The sequence below is a fragment of the Felis catus genome, chromosome F1 (assembly GCF_018350175.1).
Source record: "Felis catus isolate Fca126 chromosome F1, F.catus_Fca126_mat1.0, whole genome shotgun sequence".
NCBI classification, from domain to species: Eukaryota; Metazoa; Chordata; class Mammalia; order Carnivora; family Felidae; genus Felis; species Felis catus.
Genome location: NC_058384.1, coordinates 9313876 through 9335139, shown reverse-complemented (window position 1 = coordinate 9335139; position 21264 = coordinate 9313876). Strand labels below are relative to the sequence as shown.

Genomic DNA, 21264 nt, shown 5'->3' with positions numbered 1-21264 from the left:
GGCTCGGAGCCTGGAGCCTGTTTCCGATTCTGTGTCTCCCCCTCTCTCTGCCCCTCCCCCGTTCATGCTCTGTCTCTCTCTGTCCCAAAAATAAATAAAAAACGTTGAAAAAAATTAAAAAAAAAGAATTATTTCATAAAACTGAAATAAGACTGTCTTTCAATTCTGTTTTATATTCTTTAGTATTTGAAATACTATTTAAACTATAAACTCTTTTATATTCTAAAATAGATAATTATAATCTCTAAAAAATGTTCCTATATGAAAGATTAATTTATGATAACAAAACTGGTTACCACCCAATTTTTGACTTATTTTTTCCTCTGAAGTTACAGTCAACCCTTGAACTACATGGGTTTGAATTGTGCAGGCTCATTTATATGTGGATTTTGTTCCCATAAATATAGTACGTAAATGTATTATCTTTTCTTTATGATTTTCCTAGTAATATTTTTTCTAGCTTACTTTATTGTAATAATGTAGTATGCAAAGCATATAACATACAAAATATGTGTTAATTGACTGTTTATGTTATCACTAAGGCTTCCAGTCAACAGGTTTTGGGGGAGTCAAAGTAATACATGGATTTTTACTGTGTGGGGGTTTGGTGCCTCTAACTCTGGTGCTGTTAAAGGGTCAACTGAACATATAAAATTGTGTTTTGAAACATCTTCCTGAAACTCATCACATCTTTCTAATGCAAATGGTCTAGTTTAAAGGTAAATAGAATACAATTTGATCTTTAAAAATTCTAGCTTTGGGTAATAATTGATAATATCAGGCAACTCAAAGTTAAGTCTCTCTACTCATTAAAATTTTTATTAATAGTGAATAGCCATGTCTCTTACAAAGTCCTGGAAAATAAAAAGAAATTAAATAGTATCAGCACTCTCTTACCCTTTATGTTGTATGGTTTATATGCAAACAAATTGTCAAAAGTCAGAAAAATGCTCTGGCTTGAGAAAACCAGCAAAATCCTATTTCAGTCCATTTTCAATTCCTTTGAAATTGGCTTAAAACTCTTTTCTTAGGTTCCTGCTCTGATCAGTGTTCCTTGGTCCCCTCAATGCCTAATTTGATTGCAAACTTATTTGAGGGATTAAATATTGTTTTCCATTGGTTCTCCTTAAAGTATCTGTTATAGTGCTCTTCCACAATAACGACTCAGTACAATTTATTATTTCAGAAACATCTTTATTTGGGAACCAATCAAGGAAAAAGATGTGAGTAATGTGAGGTAGCCTAGTTGATGGTTCTTGAGGGATTACTCACATGTGTCTTGGCTAGAAACATTTAGAGAGTAAAAGAAGCATTGGTCAGATCAAAAGAAAGGTGTGGGTGAATGTGATTCTAAAAGGATAATGTTGGAGACATAAAAACAAGAAGCCACTTGAATTTTGTTGGAATGTATTACACATATCAAAGGGCTGGAAAAATTGTTTAATGTAAGTTCCTTCTAAACTCCAAGGCAAAAAGTAATATGAATTTCTATGGTTATTATCAACCCACAAAATCATGATTTAAAAGACAAGCAAATAACTAACATATAAAGCAGAGTAAGAAAAATAGGGGTTAAAAGAGAGAGAGAAAGAGGTAGAGGGAGATGGTTGAGAGAGAGAGAGATGGTTGAGGGAAGAAAACATGGGTCATCTAGTCATCTGTGATGATAATTCTTGGGTGCTTGACACTTTGACCCAGTGGTCCAGGGGAGGGGCAAGGTGGAAGGTGGTTGGGACTGACTGGAAGAGATGCAGGACAGCCTGGGGGTGGAGGCACTGACATTGAAAATGGGTAACATTTGGGCAAGATGTTAAGGGGAAGAAAGGATTTTTCTGGAAAATATATTTTCATTTTGTGGAAACTCCCAACTAGCTCAGAGAAAAATTTAGACATTTTGACTTTAGAAATAAAAACAGAAACTGTTCTATTAATTTTAAGAATGAAAAGCAGTTAGCATCTGGAAAATGGTTAAAATTTAAGATGAGAATGTGAGGAATGAATTAGATATCACACTTTGTTTTCACTTTTCTCTAGGGCAGTAGGGCTCAGTCAGAGGTGAAATGAGGTTGTATCTTTGCTTTGTTGAGTGTTAGATGGTATAAAGCTCGTTTGTTGGACAACATGGTTGATATCCTATGGAGAATGGCAAATAGGTCAAGCAGCTCATCTGAAAGAGTAGCTGAGCCCATAAAGTTCTTAGCTTATAAAGGTTGCTTATCCTTTATTGGACATCTGTTGAAGTACTGTGTGCAAGGTATTTGTGGTAGATATTGAAGGAAATGTAAACAGTTACAAGGTCCCAGGCTCTTCCATATACATGAAATGATTTGCAAGATGTAATATGATTCTGCCAAGGTGTTTGGTATATATTGTATTACAGAACTAAAACAATAAAAAGGAATATTTTTGAGGAATTATAATTAAGGACAGCTTCTTAGGAAGGGTGAAACTTAGATCAAGTCCTGAAAGTGATAGTTTTTGAACAGATGGAGGGAAGGAGAGTGAGAATTTCAGATGAGAAAAGAGAATAAAGGCGCAAAAGTGAAACTGAATGTGGCATTTTGTCAGGGGATGGGGTTTGTGGGGCAGGATATGACAGGCACCAGGTGACCAGGTGATGTAAGAGGTGACTCAGTGTATTCCTCAAGCAACCGGCTTTGCTTTTCCACCTCCTGGGCCTCTTTGGCCAGGGGTCTAGTCTTATCTGGATTGTTGTGATAGTCCCCAACAGGGTTCTGTGCTTCCACTCTTTTTTTTTTTTTTTTTTTAATTTTTTTTTTCAACGTTTATTTATCTTTGGGACAGAGAGAGACAGAGCATGAACGGGGGAGGGGCAGAGAGAGAGGGAGACACAGAATCGGAAACAGGCTCCAGGCTCCGAGCCATCAGCCCAGAGCCCGACGCGGGGCTCGAACTCACGGACCGCGAGATCGTGACCTGGCTGAAGTCGGACGCTTAACCGACTGCGCCACCCAGGCGCCCCATGTGCTTCCACTCTTAATCCTTTCCAATCTTTCCTCCACGAGGCCTTGAGTTATCTTTCTCAAATCCACATTTACTTATATCTGATATCTGCTGACACTCATTCAGTGACTGCTCCTAACATTTGAGAAAAAAACTCAGACCCTCGAGACTGCATGACAGGCTTTTCCTTACCATTCTCCGTCTTTGGATTTACCACCCACTATTTCCTACATTTTGTTTGTTCCAGCCTTAAAAAATACCCTCGTTTTCTGAAAAATAGTCTAGTTTAGGATCCTTCATATCTGTCTTTTTATGTTTCTTTTATACTCCTAACCTCCCCCGCCTTTAAAGTCTACTTAATTTCTGTTTATTTGTTCATCTAAACTCATGTTAAACTTTATTTCCACTTAGACACTTTCCGAGACTTCAATCTAGAGAGTCATTTTGGCATCCCTACTCTGGGACCCACATACCTGTCTTCTTTTTCCATAATGGTTGACTTATGCGTGTCTCATAGACAGTTGGGCTCCCTAAAGCTAAGACTGTCCTTATTCTTTGTCTTTCCTCTATCAAACATAGCACCCGACATTTTTTAAGAGCTCAGAAAATATTTGATGAATAGCTAAATAGTAGGAGACCACACTGACTAGAGCGGAGGGTGCTTATTGGCAAATGGTAGAAAATTTGCCTCTGTTCGTACATAGTGGTTGAAGACGTGGGCTTTGGATCCGTTTCCCTGGGCACAAATACCAGTTATTCTTTTAACTTGCAAACCTAAGCAAAGTATTTTGCTGTGCCTTAGTCTCTGTGCCTTAGTCCCCTCATCTTTAAACTTCTATCTCATAGGGGTTTTGTGACATTTAGATGCATTAATTTAAGTGCATTAACTTCAATGCATTAGTTTATGTGCTCCTGGCACTCAAAATATTAGCTGTTATTTTTTTGTCATTATTGTTGTTATATCTGGTTTGGAAAGTTGCTCTCATAATTGAGTTGACTCTCATTATTCATGGCTTCTATATTTGCGGAATACGTATCTGCAATATCTGTGGCCCTAAAATCAATACTCACAGGGCTTTCACGTTCATTTGTAGACATGCATAAAGTGGTGAACAATTTGAGTTACCCTACATGCACTTGCCCCGCTCGGGTGGAATAAGGTGACAGACACTCTGCCTTCTTGTTTCAGCTTGTGCTGCAAACAAGTATCCTTTTTGCAATCTATTTAGTGCCATATTTTTTTTTTTGGCCTCATTATGCTTTTTGTTGATATCACTGTTTAAAAAGCACCCCCCTCCCTGGGCATAGTGCTGCACCTCTGTCTAGTGTTCCCAAGCACAAGAAGGCTGTGACATGCCTCTCGGAGCCAAGAAGGAGGACCAGTTATTAACCTCTCAATGTATCCGCATTCAGGTCAGGAGAATCTGAACTAAGGTACTTATCTGATAAAAGGAAAAGTTGAAATAATGGATTTGGTAACCATAGCTAGGGTAAAAATTGACTGTCGTTCTCAAAGTGTGGTCCCTGGACCAGCAGCATCAGCATTACCGGGGAACTGATTAGAAATGCAAATTCCCAGGCCCTGCTCCAGACCTACTGAATTGGAGACCCTGGGGGTGGGTACTAGCAATTTGTGTTTTAATAGGTCTTCCATGTGATTCTGGTACACATTATGAGCCAATGACTTAGAAAAATGATTGAGAGATACTACTGTGCCTAGATGTTTCTTTGGAAAATAAATTCCTTAAATTTAAGGAAAATGTCAGGTGATCAAAAAGCAATGATAGCTAACCAATGACGATACGGAAGTGAAGTATTGTTGGGAGAGAAAAACTTTGCAATAATCAGTATAGAGATGAAGACTAAAGATATAAAACTCTATGTGCTCTCCTCACATATACAGAGAGGATAGTGGGTTAAGAACAAAGTCTTGGGAGTTACTGTGGGTTTGGTACCCTACTCCCCCCCAAAAAAAATCCAAAGGAGGGAACAGAGAAAACAAAATGGAAGGGAGAAAGTATAAAATTGCAGGCAATAAGAACAGTAGGGGTTACTGGGAGAGCAGTTTTAGGAGAGCAACAGGGTTGAAACGCAGTTCTACCACTCTGGCTAATCTTCTTAATCCATCCCATTCAATTTCCTCCAAGCTTTGTTTTTTTTTAGGAAGTCTTTAATGTTAGAGATTAGTTGGGTTAAAGAAGAAGGTGGTGAGGAGGTGGAAAACTGAGTTGCGCTTTATATCCACAGACCATTAATGAAAATGAAACTATAACAAGAGTGTTTTTCTTCCTTGCACTATTTGGAACTATATTAGATTATGGTCCAGAATGTTGCCACAACTGCAGCTCAAATAACTGGAGAGAAAATTCAGAAGTTGTGGGGGAACCCCAAAAAAAGCAGGTTCTCTTTGCTATTTTTTTTCCTCATTTTTCCTGACCCCCTTTCTCAACACATTTATTACTTCTACTTTGGTTATCACTAATGATGTTGACTTTAACCTTCGCATCGATCAAATTGTTAACTACTGCAGTGAAGAGATGTTAAAAGGAATACAGCCAATTATGAGTTTTAACAAATCCCTCTCCCCTCTAACTCACATTTCTCATCTAAGCAATAAAGGGATTGGAAGAGATTTGTCATATCCATTCCAGTTCAACAATATTATAATTTCAATAGTTCATCTGTTTCATTGTAAGGATTCCAGAGGTGCCATTTTAGCTTTCTGTGTGTGAAGCTCTTCTTTTCCATGATATGTTCTGCTTTAAGAAGACCTAGGTAAGTTATTTTCTACTTATCATATGTTCTGATATTCCCTCCTTTCTTTAAATTCCTTTTCAAACTTGAAATTGATGGTAATTTCTTTTTGTGCATTATCTTATCTCTTTAAAATCTGGATTTCTTTTTCTATAGAATCGTGTATAGCATGTATTGGCTTATTGTAAAACTGGAATGCCATTGTTCAAAAACCTTAGAATGTTGTTTAGAATTTAGATCATGAAAGAGAATTTATATGCTTTTGTGAAGAGTAGGATTTATATTTTATAGATGTCTACAGGTATCGTAACTTGCCAGTAACATAGCCTTAGAATTTAGCAGAACTTGAAAATCTGAATGATAGAAAATAAATTACATATCTCGTATCAACATTTACAAAATAAATTATCACAGTGTTAACTTTCCGATATCTATTTTTATATTCTAGGCTCTCAAAGTATCTTGCTTACATTATAAGCATCATAAAGTTTCAAAGACGAAGTGAATTAACTTTTCAGCAAAAGCTTTACTTGAGTGTATCTTGGCTTCCTTTTTGACAGTTTTAGCCTTAATGTTACATTAATGTTTCTTTTTCTGGGAATCATAATCTTGTAATCAGAAAAAAAATTTGGTGAACATTTTATTTTTTAATGGAAGCTTGTATTTTGTGATATGCAAGTGTTCAAACAATTTATAAGAACTAACCATCACCACCCACGTATAAGATTGTACAGGAATGGAAGAATTTTGGCTAATGTATTGTATAAAATTGTTCAGCCAAAGTGGATGGCAGACTTTACCACTTATAATGATTTAAGGGATTGAAGTAATATTTTTTTTTGAAGTAATATTTTAAAATACAAACTATCTCAACATTGGTAATATTTAAGGTATATTACATACTGTGTTGGATAACTAAAATAGATTTGTTATCTTTCTTCCATTTATAAGGATGTACCCATTGTTTGGATTCTTTGAAAAATTATAAAGATCACTTTTTTCTATTCTCCTTTAAAAAATTGTTTATTTTAATTTTTAATAGTGAGAACAGTTAACATTGGGTAAAGGGTCACACAATTACTGGGAATGCTGTTTTTTTTTTGAAAAGTGTAGAAGTCTAAAGATAATAGAAAGTACGTTTTACCATCGTCAAATCCTTTGAGGATCTGATAGGCCTCTATCTAGCTGTACCCTGAAGAGACGGAAGATTAAGTACCAGGCACAAGACACGAGGGAACAAGCTTTCAACTTGAGGACGTTCCATGGACCACAGAGTGCCTGGAAGGCTCTTAGAGAGTAAATCTGAGCTTTGTGGGTGGGCTCTGAAAGGACTTTTGCTTAAATAGCCAGAGAATACACAGCATTTTTTTTCTTGATGATAACTATTACTTACCATGTAAATTTCTTTATAAATCTTTTTAAAAAATACAAAATATGACCCAAATAGAAACTAACTCTTACTGCTGACAGGCAACAACACAGCCTTCTCTAAATAGCTCTATAGGGAATTGGTACTCTCTGAGAGCCCACCAGCCCTTGACTGATCGTCCTGGATAAGGAAGGGCAGATAAGATTCTTTGAAGAATCTTAGCTGAATTGAGAACCAAAAACCTTACATACATTTGGCTACTCTGTAAGTATAGATGGCTGGCCTGATTTTACAGGTTAATCAGTTAAGGTTTGAGATGAGCTTAATTGCTGTTTCCTGGAATGGAATACGAGGATTGTAACATTGATTTGGGCTGGGATTTTGCAGGTTAAAATAGGGTCATAGAGGGGAATCAGGATTTTAGCAACTTGGTTTTTTGTTCTCTCTACGTTGGGAATAATGTAAGAAGCAGACAGTCTCTCCCTACAGCTTTTTTTTTTTTCCTGTTCTCCATCTGTAATAATTATCTTTACAGAATAGTTCTCTACACAAACGTCAGCCTTTTGTTTTTGCAGTCTGTTTGCTCTCATCTTCGTGACTTCTTTGACTTCACCACCTTCTTGGTACCATAAGCCTAGCATTGCCATATTTACTGTAAAGTCAGTTGGGAGTTTTATTTTCTTGTCTATTTCCTCTGCTGTTTCCCCATTCTAATTCATACCGTGTCTCACATTTGAAAACCTGTGAAGCTTATGGAGTGTGTCAGTTCCTCATTTTCTCATCTTTTTATTATCCAGATGCCCTCAACTACCATTTTGTTTAAAGAATAAGTAGATTACACAACAGAACAATGTACTCTAATAAATTGACCACTTGTAGAATTAAGCCCAACCCCAAATCTATCCCCATTTAACAGAGACTATCTATTATTATCTACCATGCTTTAGTTTGGGCAATGTCATTTTACCAATGATTTGTAGATATTTTAAGCCACATGATGCAAATACAGTATAAGGTGAAATTGTTGCTCTTATAGAATCCTGTGCTCCCTGACTTCAGGGAAGGAGATAGAGAACCTGATTCATATGAAAAGTGATTGATTAATGAGCACCTGACAGCGTTAGTTAATTTGGTAAGGACGATAACTGACATACATGTTTAAAAAGATTATTTTGCATTATAGAGTATTGTCAGAGGCCATTGGGGAAAATGATGAATTTCTCACACACTGTAAAAAATGAAAATCTTTTCATAAAAGATGTCATATATCATGGCATCATATACTTTAGTCAGAAAGTTTGTATAGTAGAAAATTAACAGTTGAGTAATTTTAATTCTAATAATTTGTTCATGCTTACAGTTAGGCTAAAAAATAGTTTTAGAGGAGTGCCTGGGTGGCTCAGTAGGTTAAGTGTTGGACCCTTGATTTTGGCTTAAGTCATGATCTCATGGTTCATGACTTCAAGCCCCACGTCAGGCTCTGCATCAACAGCATGGTGCCTATTTGGGATTCTTTCTCCTTCTCTCTCTGCCCCTCCCCTGCTCACTCACACCCTCTCTCTCTCTCTCTCAAAGTAAATAAATAAACATTTAAAAAATCATTTAGAAATAAGAATATTGTTGCTTTATTTTTTACTTCATTTTTTTAGGAAGAGAATCTTTTTTCCACAATTAAAAAAACCTTTTTATTTGCATTTATTTTATGCTGAATTTATTCCTAGTCTATAAATTTTTATTTCGTCATTTTCTTCTGGGATTTCTTTCTTTCTTTCCTGTGCAATCTCCTCTTCTGGTTTAGAACCATTTGTTCTTTTCCAGTAAGGATCATTTTAATGTGGCATTAGGAGCTCATGTATTGGTTAATCTGACTGTGAGTTATGTAAATCTGGTAGTCTGTGTTTGGGGGCTTTTGATTATATGGATTGCTCAATGACCCAATAATCTACATCTAAACCCTTAAGTTCAGCATCACTGTCTGCATTTTTAATCATGTGCAGCAAAAATTCAGCACTCTTTTTGGGCCACTGACCCTGTGTCCAGACCTACTATTTGGCCTGGGCATACCTACCAACTACACCATTGTAACTATGGAATAGCAGCCACTGGTTTTGTAAAGTGATGTCTTTCACATATTTATTGGATTTTTCCATATGCATACCCTTGATGGTCTGTATGGTTTCACTGGTGTTCTTAAAGTGAACATGAAGATTTGAACCTTTTGATTTGCATGATGTTGTTGGGCATTCTGGGACAAGTGAATAGTGAACCATATTTGGAGATCACCTCAGGCTGCTTACTGGAAGAACCTTTTTTTCCCCTCTGTATTTTATCCTGAAGTATTGGTACATGGTTATATCAGTCGGGCTTTACTGAGGAACCAGAAACCATACGAGATATATTAAACAGAAGGGCTTCCTATACACAGTTAAGTTTTTCATGGAACGATTAGAAAGTTTGAAAGATCTGCTTCTAGGCTGAAATTTTTCAAAGGAGTCATATATAACTGGTATACCAGGGAAGCTAAAACCTTTGAAGCCACCATTGGAAACTGGAAAGTAGACAGTGCAACATTCTTTCAGAGCAGCTTCCAGGTAGCAGATCTTGATCACTAACAGAACAGTTAAGGACACTTGGAGTATGGCTCCTATCATTCCGCTTTCTAAATCTCTGTGTATCTGCATCTAATTGGATGAACCTAACTGCAAAGGAATCTGTAAATGTAGTTTTTCTTCCCACTTCTGCACGTAGAAGGAGAAGGTGCTGGAGCTTGGGAGAGTCAATCCAAGTAACTGCCAAATTGTCTTGATTCCATTTAAGAAGTCTTTTTCTGCTGCCCGTATAAATAATTAGAAAGGATAAAAATCTCAGGAATCCTTATAGCCACGGGTACTATGATCTTCTATGATCATTGTCTTTGAGTGTTGTGTTGGACTAGTTGGCTTGTAAATGTGAGAGCATAAATCTATGTAGAAAGAAGTGTAATACTTGCTATTGTGCTAGGCTGTTATGATTTAGGATCAGTTTCTCTTCCTTTTCTTCCTCGTATTTCTCTTCCTTCTCCTTCACATCCTTTACTTTTATATCACTTTCATTATGTTCCTTCCCCAGGTTAGGGAAGTTTTCAGGTATGATTTCTTCAAATTAATTTTCTTCCCCCCTCCCTTTTCTCTCTTCTTTTGGGACTCTTATAATACAAATATTATTACATTTGATGGAATCCCTGAGTTCCCTAAGTCTATTCTTGTATTCCATAAATCTATCTTTCTTTTGTTCAACCTCTTTATTTTCCATTTATTTTACCTTCTATATCACTTATTCATTCCTGCGCTGCTTCCATCCTTGTGTTTTTACATCCGGTCTGTTTCAAATCTTGGTTATTGCATTTTTCATTACTGACTTTTTTTTAACTCTTTTATCTCTGTGGTAAGGGGCTCTTTGAAGTCTCCCATTCTTTTCTCAAGCCCACTGAGTATCTGTATGATTGTTCCTTTTTAAATTCTCCATCAGGCTTATTACTTATATCTGTTTCAATTAGATTTCTGACTGTGACCTCCATTTTGGCATTTTGTCTAACTCTGTCTTCTGTGTGTTAAAAAAACCCTGTTATGTTTCTGGCTCCTGAGAATAATGGCTTTATGAAGAAGAGGTCATATCGTGCTTTCATTATAATCAAATCTACAATGAAAAAAAAGCTGGCCTTGGTAATAACATTTAAGAACTGAGTTTAGAAGCCTTTTCCAGAATTTACTTCTTGTGTGCCTTTTATCACCTAACCTTTTTATATGGTCATTATAAAAAAATGGGAAAGTGAGAACACTACTAAGTTATCAGGATAACTTAAAAAAATATTTACTGATGCTTTAAGGTCACTTTTAAGGTTACACTAGAGAAATGAAAATAATCTATACATTTTACTAACCCAGGTAACACTTTCTGAAATGCCTTTGGTAAAATATTAAAATTAAAGTAAACATGCTATAAGTGAAATGACACATATGCATATGGATGTGAAAGCTATTTCACATAATTTTATTGGAGATTCTTTCAGTGGGTTACCTTTAAAAAGGTAGCGATGACTTTTAAAACTGAGGATTTAAAATGTCTTTAGGGAACATCTTAATAGCAAATATTATTTGGGAAGGTATGAGAGGAGCCTGTCTAGGAAATAAACTGGCTTTTCACTCAGAATTTTCTTCCCTATTTTCACTGGTCTACTTGTCTTCAATGACCATTTAAAGATTAGACAAACAATGGCCTTTGGACTTTATGGTGATATGTGTAAACCACTTTGAAGTCCAAGTGTGGAAAGGACAAGATACATAGAAATACTAATGGTATCTCTCTGTGAAGGGATCCTTCTGGAATTATTACAACAAACAAATATATTTTACAACTTTTAAAAATTATTTTATTATTTAAATAGTTTTTGGTCCTTATTATATGTATGTATATATATATATTTATTTTTGTATATGTATGTATATGTATGCATATATATACATACATATATATGTTTATTTTTAAGAGAGTACAAGTGGGGGAGGGGCAGAGAGAGGGGGACGGAAGAACTGAAGCAGGCTCTGCACTGACAGCAGCGAGCTCGACATGGGGCTTGAACTCATGAACTGTGACATCATGACCTGAGCTGAAGTTGGGCGTTTAACTGACTAAGCCACCCAGGTGCCCCAAGTCGTTATTTTATATTTAACTATGTCTGTCTTTGTTGTCCCTCAGGAAGCTTTTGACATGAAGTCTGAAGGACAGGCAACTGTAATTCAGCAGCTGGAACAGACCATTGAGGATCTGAGGACCAAAATAGCTGAACTGGAGAAGGGGTATCCTGCCCTGGACGTGGAGATGGCCAGAGGCCGTCATGGGGCTCAGAATGGAGGTGCACCCTTAGAAGATGTCTGTCTTGAAGCTCTCAGGTTAGGAGAAAAGGATGTACGTCATCAAAGGATTTTACAGGCAAAGTCAATCCAGACATCCCCGACAGAAGAGGGTGGGATACCAATACTGCCTTCTGTGAATACACTGCCAGAGTGTCCTCACCACCCACCTGGGGCTGAAAGTGGAGACTCACCTGTGCCGTCCTCACCTTCTGGACCTCAGACAAAATTCTGTTCGGAGATTTCTTTGATTGTGTCTCCAAGGCGAATATCAGTACAGCTCGACACACATCAGCCCACGTTGCCTCCACCATCTCCATCCCTCCTGAAGTCTGACAGTCAAAGACAGTCCGGGTCACAGCCTTCCCATCCTTCTCTTCATACTGAGTTTGAAACCAGCCATGAACACTCTGTTTTCTCTTCCTTTGAAAACAGCCATAACGTCCAACCCTCACCACCTCTGCCTTGCACAGAGTCTTCCAGTTCCATGCCTGGTGTAGGCATGGCAGCTCCCCCACCTCCCCTTCTCCCTGGCACAACGAGACCTGTTCTTCCCAGTATAGCCATCCCCCCACCTCCTCCTCTGCCTGGTACAGAAATGTTACCGCCCCCTCCTCCACCTTTGCCTGATGAGGGAATACCTCTTCCCCCTTCTCTTCCTGTAGTGGAGATACCTCCTCCCCCTCCTCTGCCAGGTGAGGGAATACCTCCTCCCCCTCCGCTGCCAGGTGAGGGAATACCTCCTCCCCCTCCTCTGCCAGGTGAGGGAATACCTCCTCCCCCTCCTCTGCCAGGTGAGGGAATACCTCCTCCCCCTCCTCTGCCAGGTGAGGGAATACCTCCTCCCCCTCCTCTGCCAGGTGTGGGAATACCTCCTCCCCCTCCTCTGCCAGGTGTGGGAATACCTCCTCCCCCCCCTCTTACCGGTGTGGGAATACCACCTCCCCCTCCTCTTCCCGGAGTGGGAATACCACCTCCCCCCCCTCTTCCCGGTGTGGGAATACCACCTCCCCCTCCTCTTCCCGGTGTGGGAATACCCCCTCCCCCTCCTCTTCCCGGAGTGGGAATACCTCCTCCTCCCCCTCTTCCTGGAGTGGGAATACCTCCTCCCCCGCCTCTTCCTGGAGTGGGAATACCTCCTCCCCCGCCTCTTCCTGGAGTGGGAATACCTCCTCCTCCCCCTCTTCCTGGAGTGGGAATACCTCCTCCCCCGCCTCTTCCTGGAGTGGGAATACCTCCTCCCCCTCTCCTGCCAGGTGAAGGAATACCTCCTCCCCCTCCTCTGCCTGGAGTTGGGGTTCCTCCACCTCCTCCTTTGCCAGGTATGGGGATTCCACCTGTTCCAGCTACCCTGCCAACTTCTGGAACAGGCATTCCCCCACCCCCTCTGCTTCCTGGATCAGGCCCTCCACTCCCCCCTCAAGTTGGAAGTAGCACTTTATCAGCACCACAAGTGTGTGGTTTTCTTCCTCCTCCATTGCCAGCTGGCTTGTTTGGATTAGGGCTGAACCAAGACAGAGGGAGTAGGAAGCAGCCAGTAGAGCCTTGTCGGCCCATGAAGCCTCTGTATTGGACGAGAATTCAACTGCATAGTAAAAGGTAACATGAATTGGAGCTCATCTTTGCACAGTTTGTCAACAGGAGGGAGCATTTACCTTTAAAACTCTTGGGGAAATTACAATTTAGTGTATTTTTAAGTACTGCTCTGAAACTTATCTGTAGGTTTTTATGTTAATATTTACTGAAGCAATCTGTTATTTCAAATTTTAGACTTTTCTCAAAAGTATCAAAGGTATAAAACAAATGATATATGTGTATCAATGTATAAGATGTACAGATAATCTATCTGTATAGTCATTGATCAATCTTATAAAGATGGAAGGATATATTTTTCTTAGCATACATGCTCTATTGCCTCGTTCCAGAACCTCACTCTAGCAAATAGCTTATAAATATAAATCAAACCCTTAAAAGACATACTGACTCTTGAGGATATTTTTTGCATTCTTTTGAAGGCACAGTCTTGTGTTACTGTTCCCTTTTGTTTGCAGTAGTCTTTCTGTTCAAAGATGTGCTATGCAAAAATACACATATCCACACCCATGTGTGAAATAATTTAGTTTTGAGAATTTCCTGGCATTTATATAGAGAGTTTGTGACACAATGTGGTCATAAAGTCATACTTGGGAATGATATTTATAAAAGAATACTTCCCACCATGTATGCTGTTGGCATATTACTTATCCATGCATAGTCTATAGTTGACGTCCCTTGATCCCTGGGACAGTGCTATGACACATGGGTGAGGAATGTGCTGGCGGGGGACAAACCATACTCTTTAAACCTTACTGGCCTTCCTTGTTTTCTAACTTCCCATGATCCCTTGAATTTTTTTTTTAATTTTTGTATGATGTGGCATGCATTTAGAGTAGGATCTTTCCAGGCCTTGTTCTCATTTGTTATACAATTTTCTCATCACTGAATCACATTAGGGGAGAAGAATCTACGTAGTTTGACTACTTCTAAATTTGCAGCTCATTCTTTCTGTAATTTCCATGTTACTTATATATGCTGAGGCATCATGTCAAACTGTGACCCAAACTCGTTTTATCCAGATACATTATAAGGAGTTATTTTGTTGTGTTGTTCCTTTGTTTCAAAAAATAGATCTACCCTTTTTAGGTGGTACGACATGAATCTACAGTCAGTAAAGTCAGATAACAGTGGGTGATGGAAGTGGGCGGGAGATGGAGGGCACCGCCTTGGATCATAAAATAATTTCCTTTTTAACCCGTGCATAGTTCACAAAGCTGATGAGTCAGGTTTGAATTGTGAGATAGCAAATATTTCTTGCCTTCATAGCTTATACTGAGAGGAGTTTTGCTTCTATGTTTTTATACAGTGATTTGATAACTAAGAATTCCTGGAAAGTATTTTTTTCTAGGCAAAGGTTTCATTCTGTATTGATGGCATTTTAACTTTCTTATCAAGTTGATAAAACAAATGTTAGTCTTAAAGAAAAAGTATTCTTTCTTATCACCTTCCTCTTGCCCTTGTTTCCACCTCGTCTTCCCTTCCTTCCAGACTTCCTTCCCTCCTTCCCTCCTTCCTTCCCTCCTTCCTTCCTTCCTTCCTTCCTGACTTCCTCTCATGTTTTTTTCTCTTCTGCCCTTCTTTCCTTCTCTTCATTTTTGTTTATGCTCACGACAATATCTTGTAGTTTGGTTTGATGACTGTTTCATTGGTCTTTTGCTTAACTTTAGAGACTCCAGTGCTTCACTTATTTGGGAAAAAATTGAAGAGCCATCCATAGATTGTCATGAATTTGAGGAATTGTTTTCTAAAACTGCCATGAAGGAGAGGAAGAAACCTATTTCTGACACTATCACAAAGACCAAGGCTAAACAAGTGAGTATTTGTGTGTTTTCTGAGATTGGGCAGTATTTTGGGCATAAGTATGAACTTTCATTAGAAAAAAAAAAATGAAACTGTTTTCTGGGCTGTATAACCTCCATAGTCCTTAACCAGATAGAAGTTAGAATTTTAGAACATGTAATTAAGTAAAATTATGCCAAACAGAACAGCAAATAATAGTTTCCACCAAGTGACAATGTCCTGACTATTTTAATTTTAGCCTTGTGATACATACTTCCGAAATTTCAGCTATTGATTATTTCCAGAATTAGTTGTCTAGAAATAAGTTGTTAATTGATTGCAATTCATCTGAGCACTAGTATGGCTGGAAACAAAAGTAAAAGTGGGCAAAGAAAAACAAGGAAGCAAGAAGTCTAGTCCTTAGTAATCTATATAATGCATTTGGTATTTTGTGGAATTGACACTCTTTAGAATCGAGTTAAACAATCACACCGTACTTGACATATGGAAGGATGCCTTACATATAGTACCAGCATCTCCATTCTTTGTTAGAGCCTTTGATCTATACTGTGATACCTGGATTAGACAAAGAAAGACTAGTACATTTGGAGAAAAACATTTCAAAGAAATATTTCCCAACTGGTCCACCCAATGGACTTGATCATGAAATTTCTTGTCATTCAGGAAATTATACTAAAATTCCACAGTAATAAGCCCCATATAGAAGGTATTGCTAGCTGTCCATCTTTCACCCTAAAATGGGGAAATGGCTACATTTCTTAATTTTTCTGGTGGGGGGTGTTGAGTGCATGGATGCAAGAGAATGGTGAGCAGCTCAGTCCTGGGAGGCAGTGAGAGAGAGGTGAGACCCCAAGCCCCCAGTGTTCTCCTGGACCGTTCTCCCCAGATAAGTGGCAACCAATGGGGTGATTCCTTGAATTTTTGCCCCTGACCTGGAAGTCGTAGCTAAAAGTATGACCCAGAGTTGTAGCTAAAAGTATGATCCATTGATATTTATTTCAGATCAAATAACTCCCACCGTATGGAGACTGCCAAATCCAGCCAGGGGAGGATAGATTTGAATGGCACAGCTTGACCCCTGGGACCTCTAGCTGAGTGATAAGCAGGCTCACTGCAGGCTTTTCTATTATTCTGAAAATGATGCATACCTAAACATTACGCAGCTGAGGTTTTCAGAATCATTTATTGCAGTACAAATGGCCTCTGGTGACCTTAGGTCAAGGACTATGATAAATTGGACAATAGCTGGCATATTGTAGGCACTGAATAAATATTTGTTTAAAAGTAAACCAGCTGACCATGGGAGGAGGACTTCATAATCAGAGACTATGCCTAATAATGATTAAAAAAACAGAAAATCATTTATCTCATAGTAATCAGTATGGCCAAGGTGACAGTACTAAGGGGAATAAAAACAAATGGAAAACCACATTTTCTCTGACAGAGGTAAATGTTAAGAAAAACTCTTTTCACAGTACATTTGCATATGGCACACTTAGGCTGAATCATACCTCTTCTGTGGATTCTTATGGACTGTGTCAGAGATGGGAAAACTGGGCAAGGAATATGGGTAGAGAGTGTCTGTATATGTGTGTGTGTGTGTGTGTGTGTGTGTGTGTGTGTGTATACACATGTAACTGGTATACATATATATATATATACACACACATATGTATATACACACATGTATACACACACACACACACACACACACACACACACACACACGTACACATATGTATCAAGGACAATGAGGCAGCCAGGATTGTCATTTGATGGTGGGCAGATGTGACATGGGATGTTTCTTGTCTAGGGAAGGTATACTCAGAAAGGCAAACAATGTCTTCTCTATCTTTCATCACCACTTTTTTTCCACTGAATGAACATAGATAAGGAAGATACTTCATATATTACCAGAGACTTTAGGATTTCATACTTATTTGACATAATCTTCAGTTTTTGGCTTACTGAAATAAGATTTATGTGTAAATCATCAAAAATTCACAAATTCAGCTAGTTTGCCTGAGATGGACTGTGCACGACACCAGTTCATCTGCATTGAACATCATCTCAGCATGATCACCTTACTCTGTCATTAAGACATTTCATAAACTATGGGTAAGAGACTTTGCCAATGTCATAATTTGCACTTATTGACTGTGATGCTACTGTTGACTTTAACTCCAAACAGGGTTAATGGAAAAGTCTCCATTATGACTCCTGATAACCTTGTTCAGCATCTCCTTGGTCTAGGTCTTGGTATTGAGCTCTGCACTTCAGGTCTGTTTTTGAAGGGATAAGGCTTTTGTTTTTTCCCTCTCCCTCTCCCTCTCCCTCTCCCTCTCCCTCTCCCTCTCCCTCTCCCTTCCCTTCCCTTCCCTTCCCTTCCCTTCCCTTCCCTTCCCTTCCCTTCCCTTCCCTCCCCTCCCCTCCCCTCCCCTCCCCTCCCCTCCCCTCCCCTCCCCTCCCCTCCCCTCCCCTCCCCTCCCCTCCCCTCCCCTCCCCTCCCCTCCCCTCCCCTTCCCTTCCCTTCCCTTCCCTTCCCTTCCCTTCCCTTCCTTCCCTTCCCCTCCCTCCTTTCCCTTCCCTTCCCTTCCCTTCCTTCCCTTCCCTTCCCTTCCCTTCCCTTCCCTTCCCTTCCCTTCCCTTCCCCTCCCTTCCCTTCCCTTCCCTTCCCTTCCCTTCCCTTCCCTTCCCTTCCCTTCCCTTCCCCTCCCTTCCCCTCCCCTCCCCTCCCTTCCCTTCCCTTCCCTTCCCTTCCCTTCCCTTCCCTTCCCTTCCCTTCCCTTCCCTTCCCTTCCCTTCCCTTCCCTATGTATGTTGGAGAGAGAAAAATCCTCAATGTGATATATTTCTGAAGAAACCTAGTTTTATTTTACTTTGTTGTATTTGGAAGAAAAATAGATTCATTTCATCTCCTTGAGACAATTAAAATTTTGTTTAAGGAAATATATTTTCAGGCTGTATGCAAATAGTTGCCCTTTTTATGGGAAATGTATACTGATTGTATGTGCAGACATTTTGGTACCTCATGATTCATGTGCAGTGTAATGAATAGCCTTTAATGCTCTGGCATATGTTTATGGAGGTATTTCAAGCAATTCTTCTTATATACAATGGAAGCTAGAAGTTCTGTTTTTCTTTAAATATTTAAAAATAGCCAAATAATTTTTCTGTGATCTGTCTTCTTCTTGAAAGCAAGACTGTGGTCAAATGCACTGGTATTTAATGAAGTGCCTGTGCTGTTTTTACTCTTTCAGAGAGACATTTTCAGCGTGAGAGTAGAAGATCCCTTAGCTGGGCTCGTTGCTGTTTGGCATGAGGAGAAAGAGGGCTACTTTCTGGACACCTAGTCTAGTAGTAATGATGAATAGCTTGCATTTCTAAAACCTTTTTCCTCCCAGGAACCTAAGACAAAACATTTCTTGTTTTTTCGTGGAATATATATATATATATATATATATATATATATATATATATATATATATTAAGGAATGCTCTAGAACTAGCAAACATTTAGCCCAATCTCCTGTGTATTGCTGGGGTAATCCAAGGAATTTTAATGTTGATAATGATCTTAAGACACCTCAGGATCTTCTATGTTCCACTGAAGATTAAGTTTATCCTGAGTTTAGGAGCAGAAAAGTGAGAATTGATAGTAAGAGCTGCTTCAAAAAAGAGGTTTCTGGTTAATCCTGTGTCAAACAAGGTCATAAACAAATACACTTGGTAAACATGGTAACAATTGGAGCAGCAACAATAGTAATAATCATAGTGGTAGTTAGGACAACAACAAGAATTCTGGAAGCCACAAGGCACACTGTGCTTTATTTATCACGTGCCAGTCATTGTTTTTAGCATTCTCCTTATATTAATTCATTTAATCCTCCTCGTTCTATGAGGTAGACCTCATTATCACCAGTATATGGTACAGAAAACTGAGGTATAGAGGGCCTAAATAATGTTTCCAGGCTAGTAAGGGGCAGAGCTCAGGTTCAAGCTCCATTAATCTGACTCCAGAGCCTGAGAGCTTAGTCACTTGGTAATAAGTATGGGGGTGAAGTATTTTTTGTAAGTTTCAGTATACTTTTATATGGAAACCAGAATAGATATTTTAGAAAATAGTAATTTGAATGTGTATTGATTTTTCTGTATGCTCACTATCAAATGACTAGTTGCATTTATGAAATTGTATGTGAAGATACTTTTAAAGCCTTTTACATATGCTAACAGATTTTGACAAGTACATAAACTACAATGCCACTGAACATGACATTTGCCCAATTAAATAAAAGTTTATCTGAGAGACGAAAACTTTAGACGTATAAGCTTCTGTAAACAGTAAAAATGAGGGCATTTGCTTGTGCAGCATTTAAGTACTGGTTGGAAGTCTATAGCCACAGTGGTTAAATGTCACCAAATGTCAAATGATGATACTTCTGATTCACTCCATGACACAAAAAGGAACCATCTCTGTAAAATATGCCTTAAGTCAATGAAGTCTAATCATACTTAAAAAGTCCGTAAAGGAACATGCTATCCATAATGGAAATTTAAACACAGAAGTTAACAAGAGTGAATAAGAAGGATCTGTGTTATTTTTTAAATACATAGCTGACATTTGTTTAATCATTTAATGCAACACAAACAAATGTCTTTCTGGATTTCTTCTATTTATCAGATTAAAATGCTCTGCTCAGAGAATGGGAGAGAAAAACAAGTCATGATAGTTAAATATTTGTTGGGCTTTAGCCTCTGGAAGTACGATTAGAAAAATAGTTAAATCTGCTACTTATTATAAGGGGAGGTAGTAACAGGATTTGTTAGAATTCCCATTTAATTACAGATATAAATGGTAAAGAGTTAGACATTTGGTATTCTGTTCAATCTTTCCATTGTGTTTGCTGACCTAACCTCTTTTAAGGCTTTATGTACGTGTGTTATAAAAACCCATAATAACAATGGGAAAAGAAGCATTCATTATTCAGATGTTCTTATATGGGAGTGTATGATGTAATGCTGCTAAGCATTCTTACATGAAACAGTAATGGCTGTTATAAGGCTTCTTTCTACCATGTTGAGGCATTGGGGAAAAGTGTATGCTATGCTTCAGATATTGTCTGCTGTAGTAATAGTGATCCACATGAAAAGGGAAAAGGGGGTATGTATTTTACTCCTGAATATAATAATTTCAAGTAATATAAATAATCTCTGTTTATTGCAAATGTTTTATCGTTATTATTGGATATTTCAGTGTAGGCTCAGTGATAATCTGAGTAGTAGAAATTTAGTTTTTTGTATTGGTGTGAATTTTTCCTATTATAGCTGGCAAAGGGTGTGTTTTGGTTGATTTGGACAGTTATATTGGTCATCTAGACTGAAGACCTAAAATAATGTCTGAAACACAAAATATCTTACAATAAAACAATTTAGATTTGTTTTGGGGATACATAGTAAACATTTGGTACTTTGTTACTTTTAACATAACATCTGTTTTTAATAGAATACATTCCTATTGCAAGCCTTAAAATGTATTTACATAGAAAACCACATCAAAATACAGAGCTATAATTAGACAAACATAGGTTTTGTGGAATCTGGATTTGTTTTAGATGTTGAAAGATTTATTATTTTTTGAAGATGTTATTCCCATAACTATTTGTAGAGCATACCCAATCAATTCAAAGAATGCAAAAATAATAACCTCTATTTTTAAATTTTCTTTCAGCCAAAAAATTGTTTTTATAGTTCTAAGTAAATGGCAGACACACACGCACACACACACACACACACACACACACACACACAAAACAAAACACAAAACAACCAGTGGCATACTAAAAAGGAAATATAATTAGGCTAATGGTCCCAACCTTGCTAGATTATGTATTA

General features: G+C 38.3%; 1 protein-coding gene across 1 annotated transcript in view; it reads left to right on the top strand.

The window, feature by feature from the left end:
- Nucleotides 1-21264, top strand: part of FMN2 (formin 2) — a 492613-nt gene that overhangs the window by 225068 nt on the left and 246281 nt on the right. The window contains exons 10-11 of the mRNA XM_045048716.1: nt 11822-13575; nt 15240-15384. Coding sequence (XP_044904651.1) covers nt 11822-13575; nt 15240-15384 — 1899 coding nt within the window. The remainder of the gene's footprint in view (nt 1-11821; nt 13576-15239; nt 15385-21264) is intronic.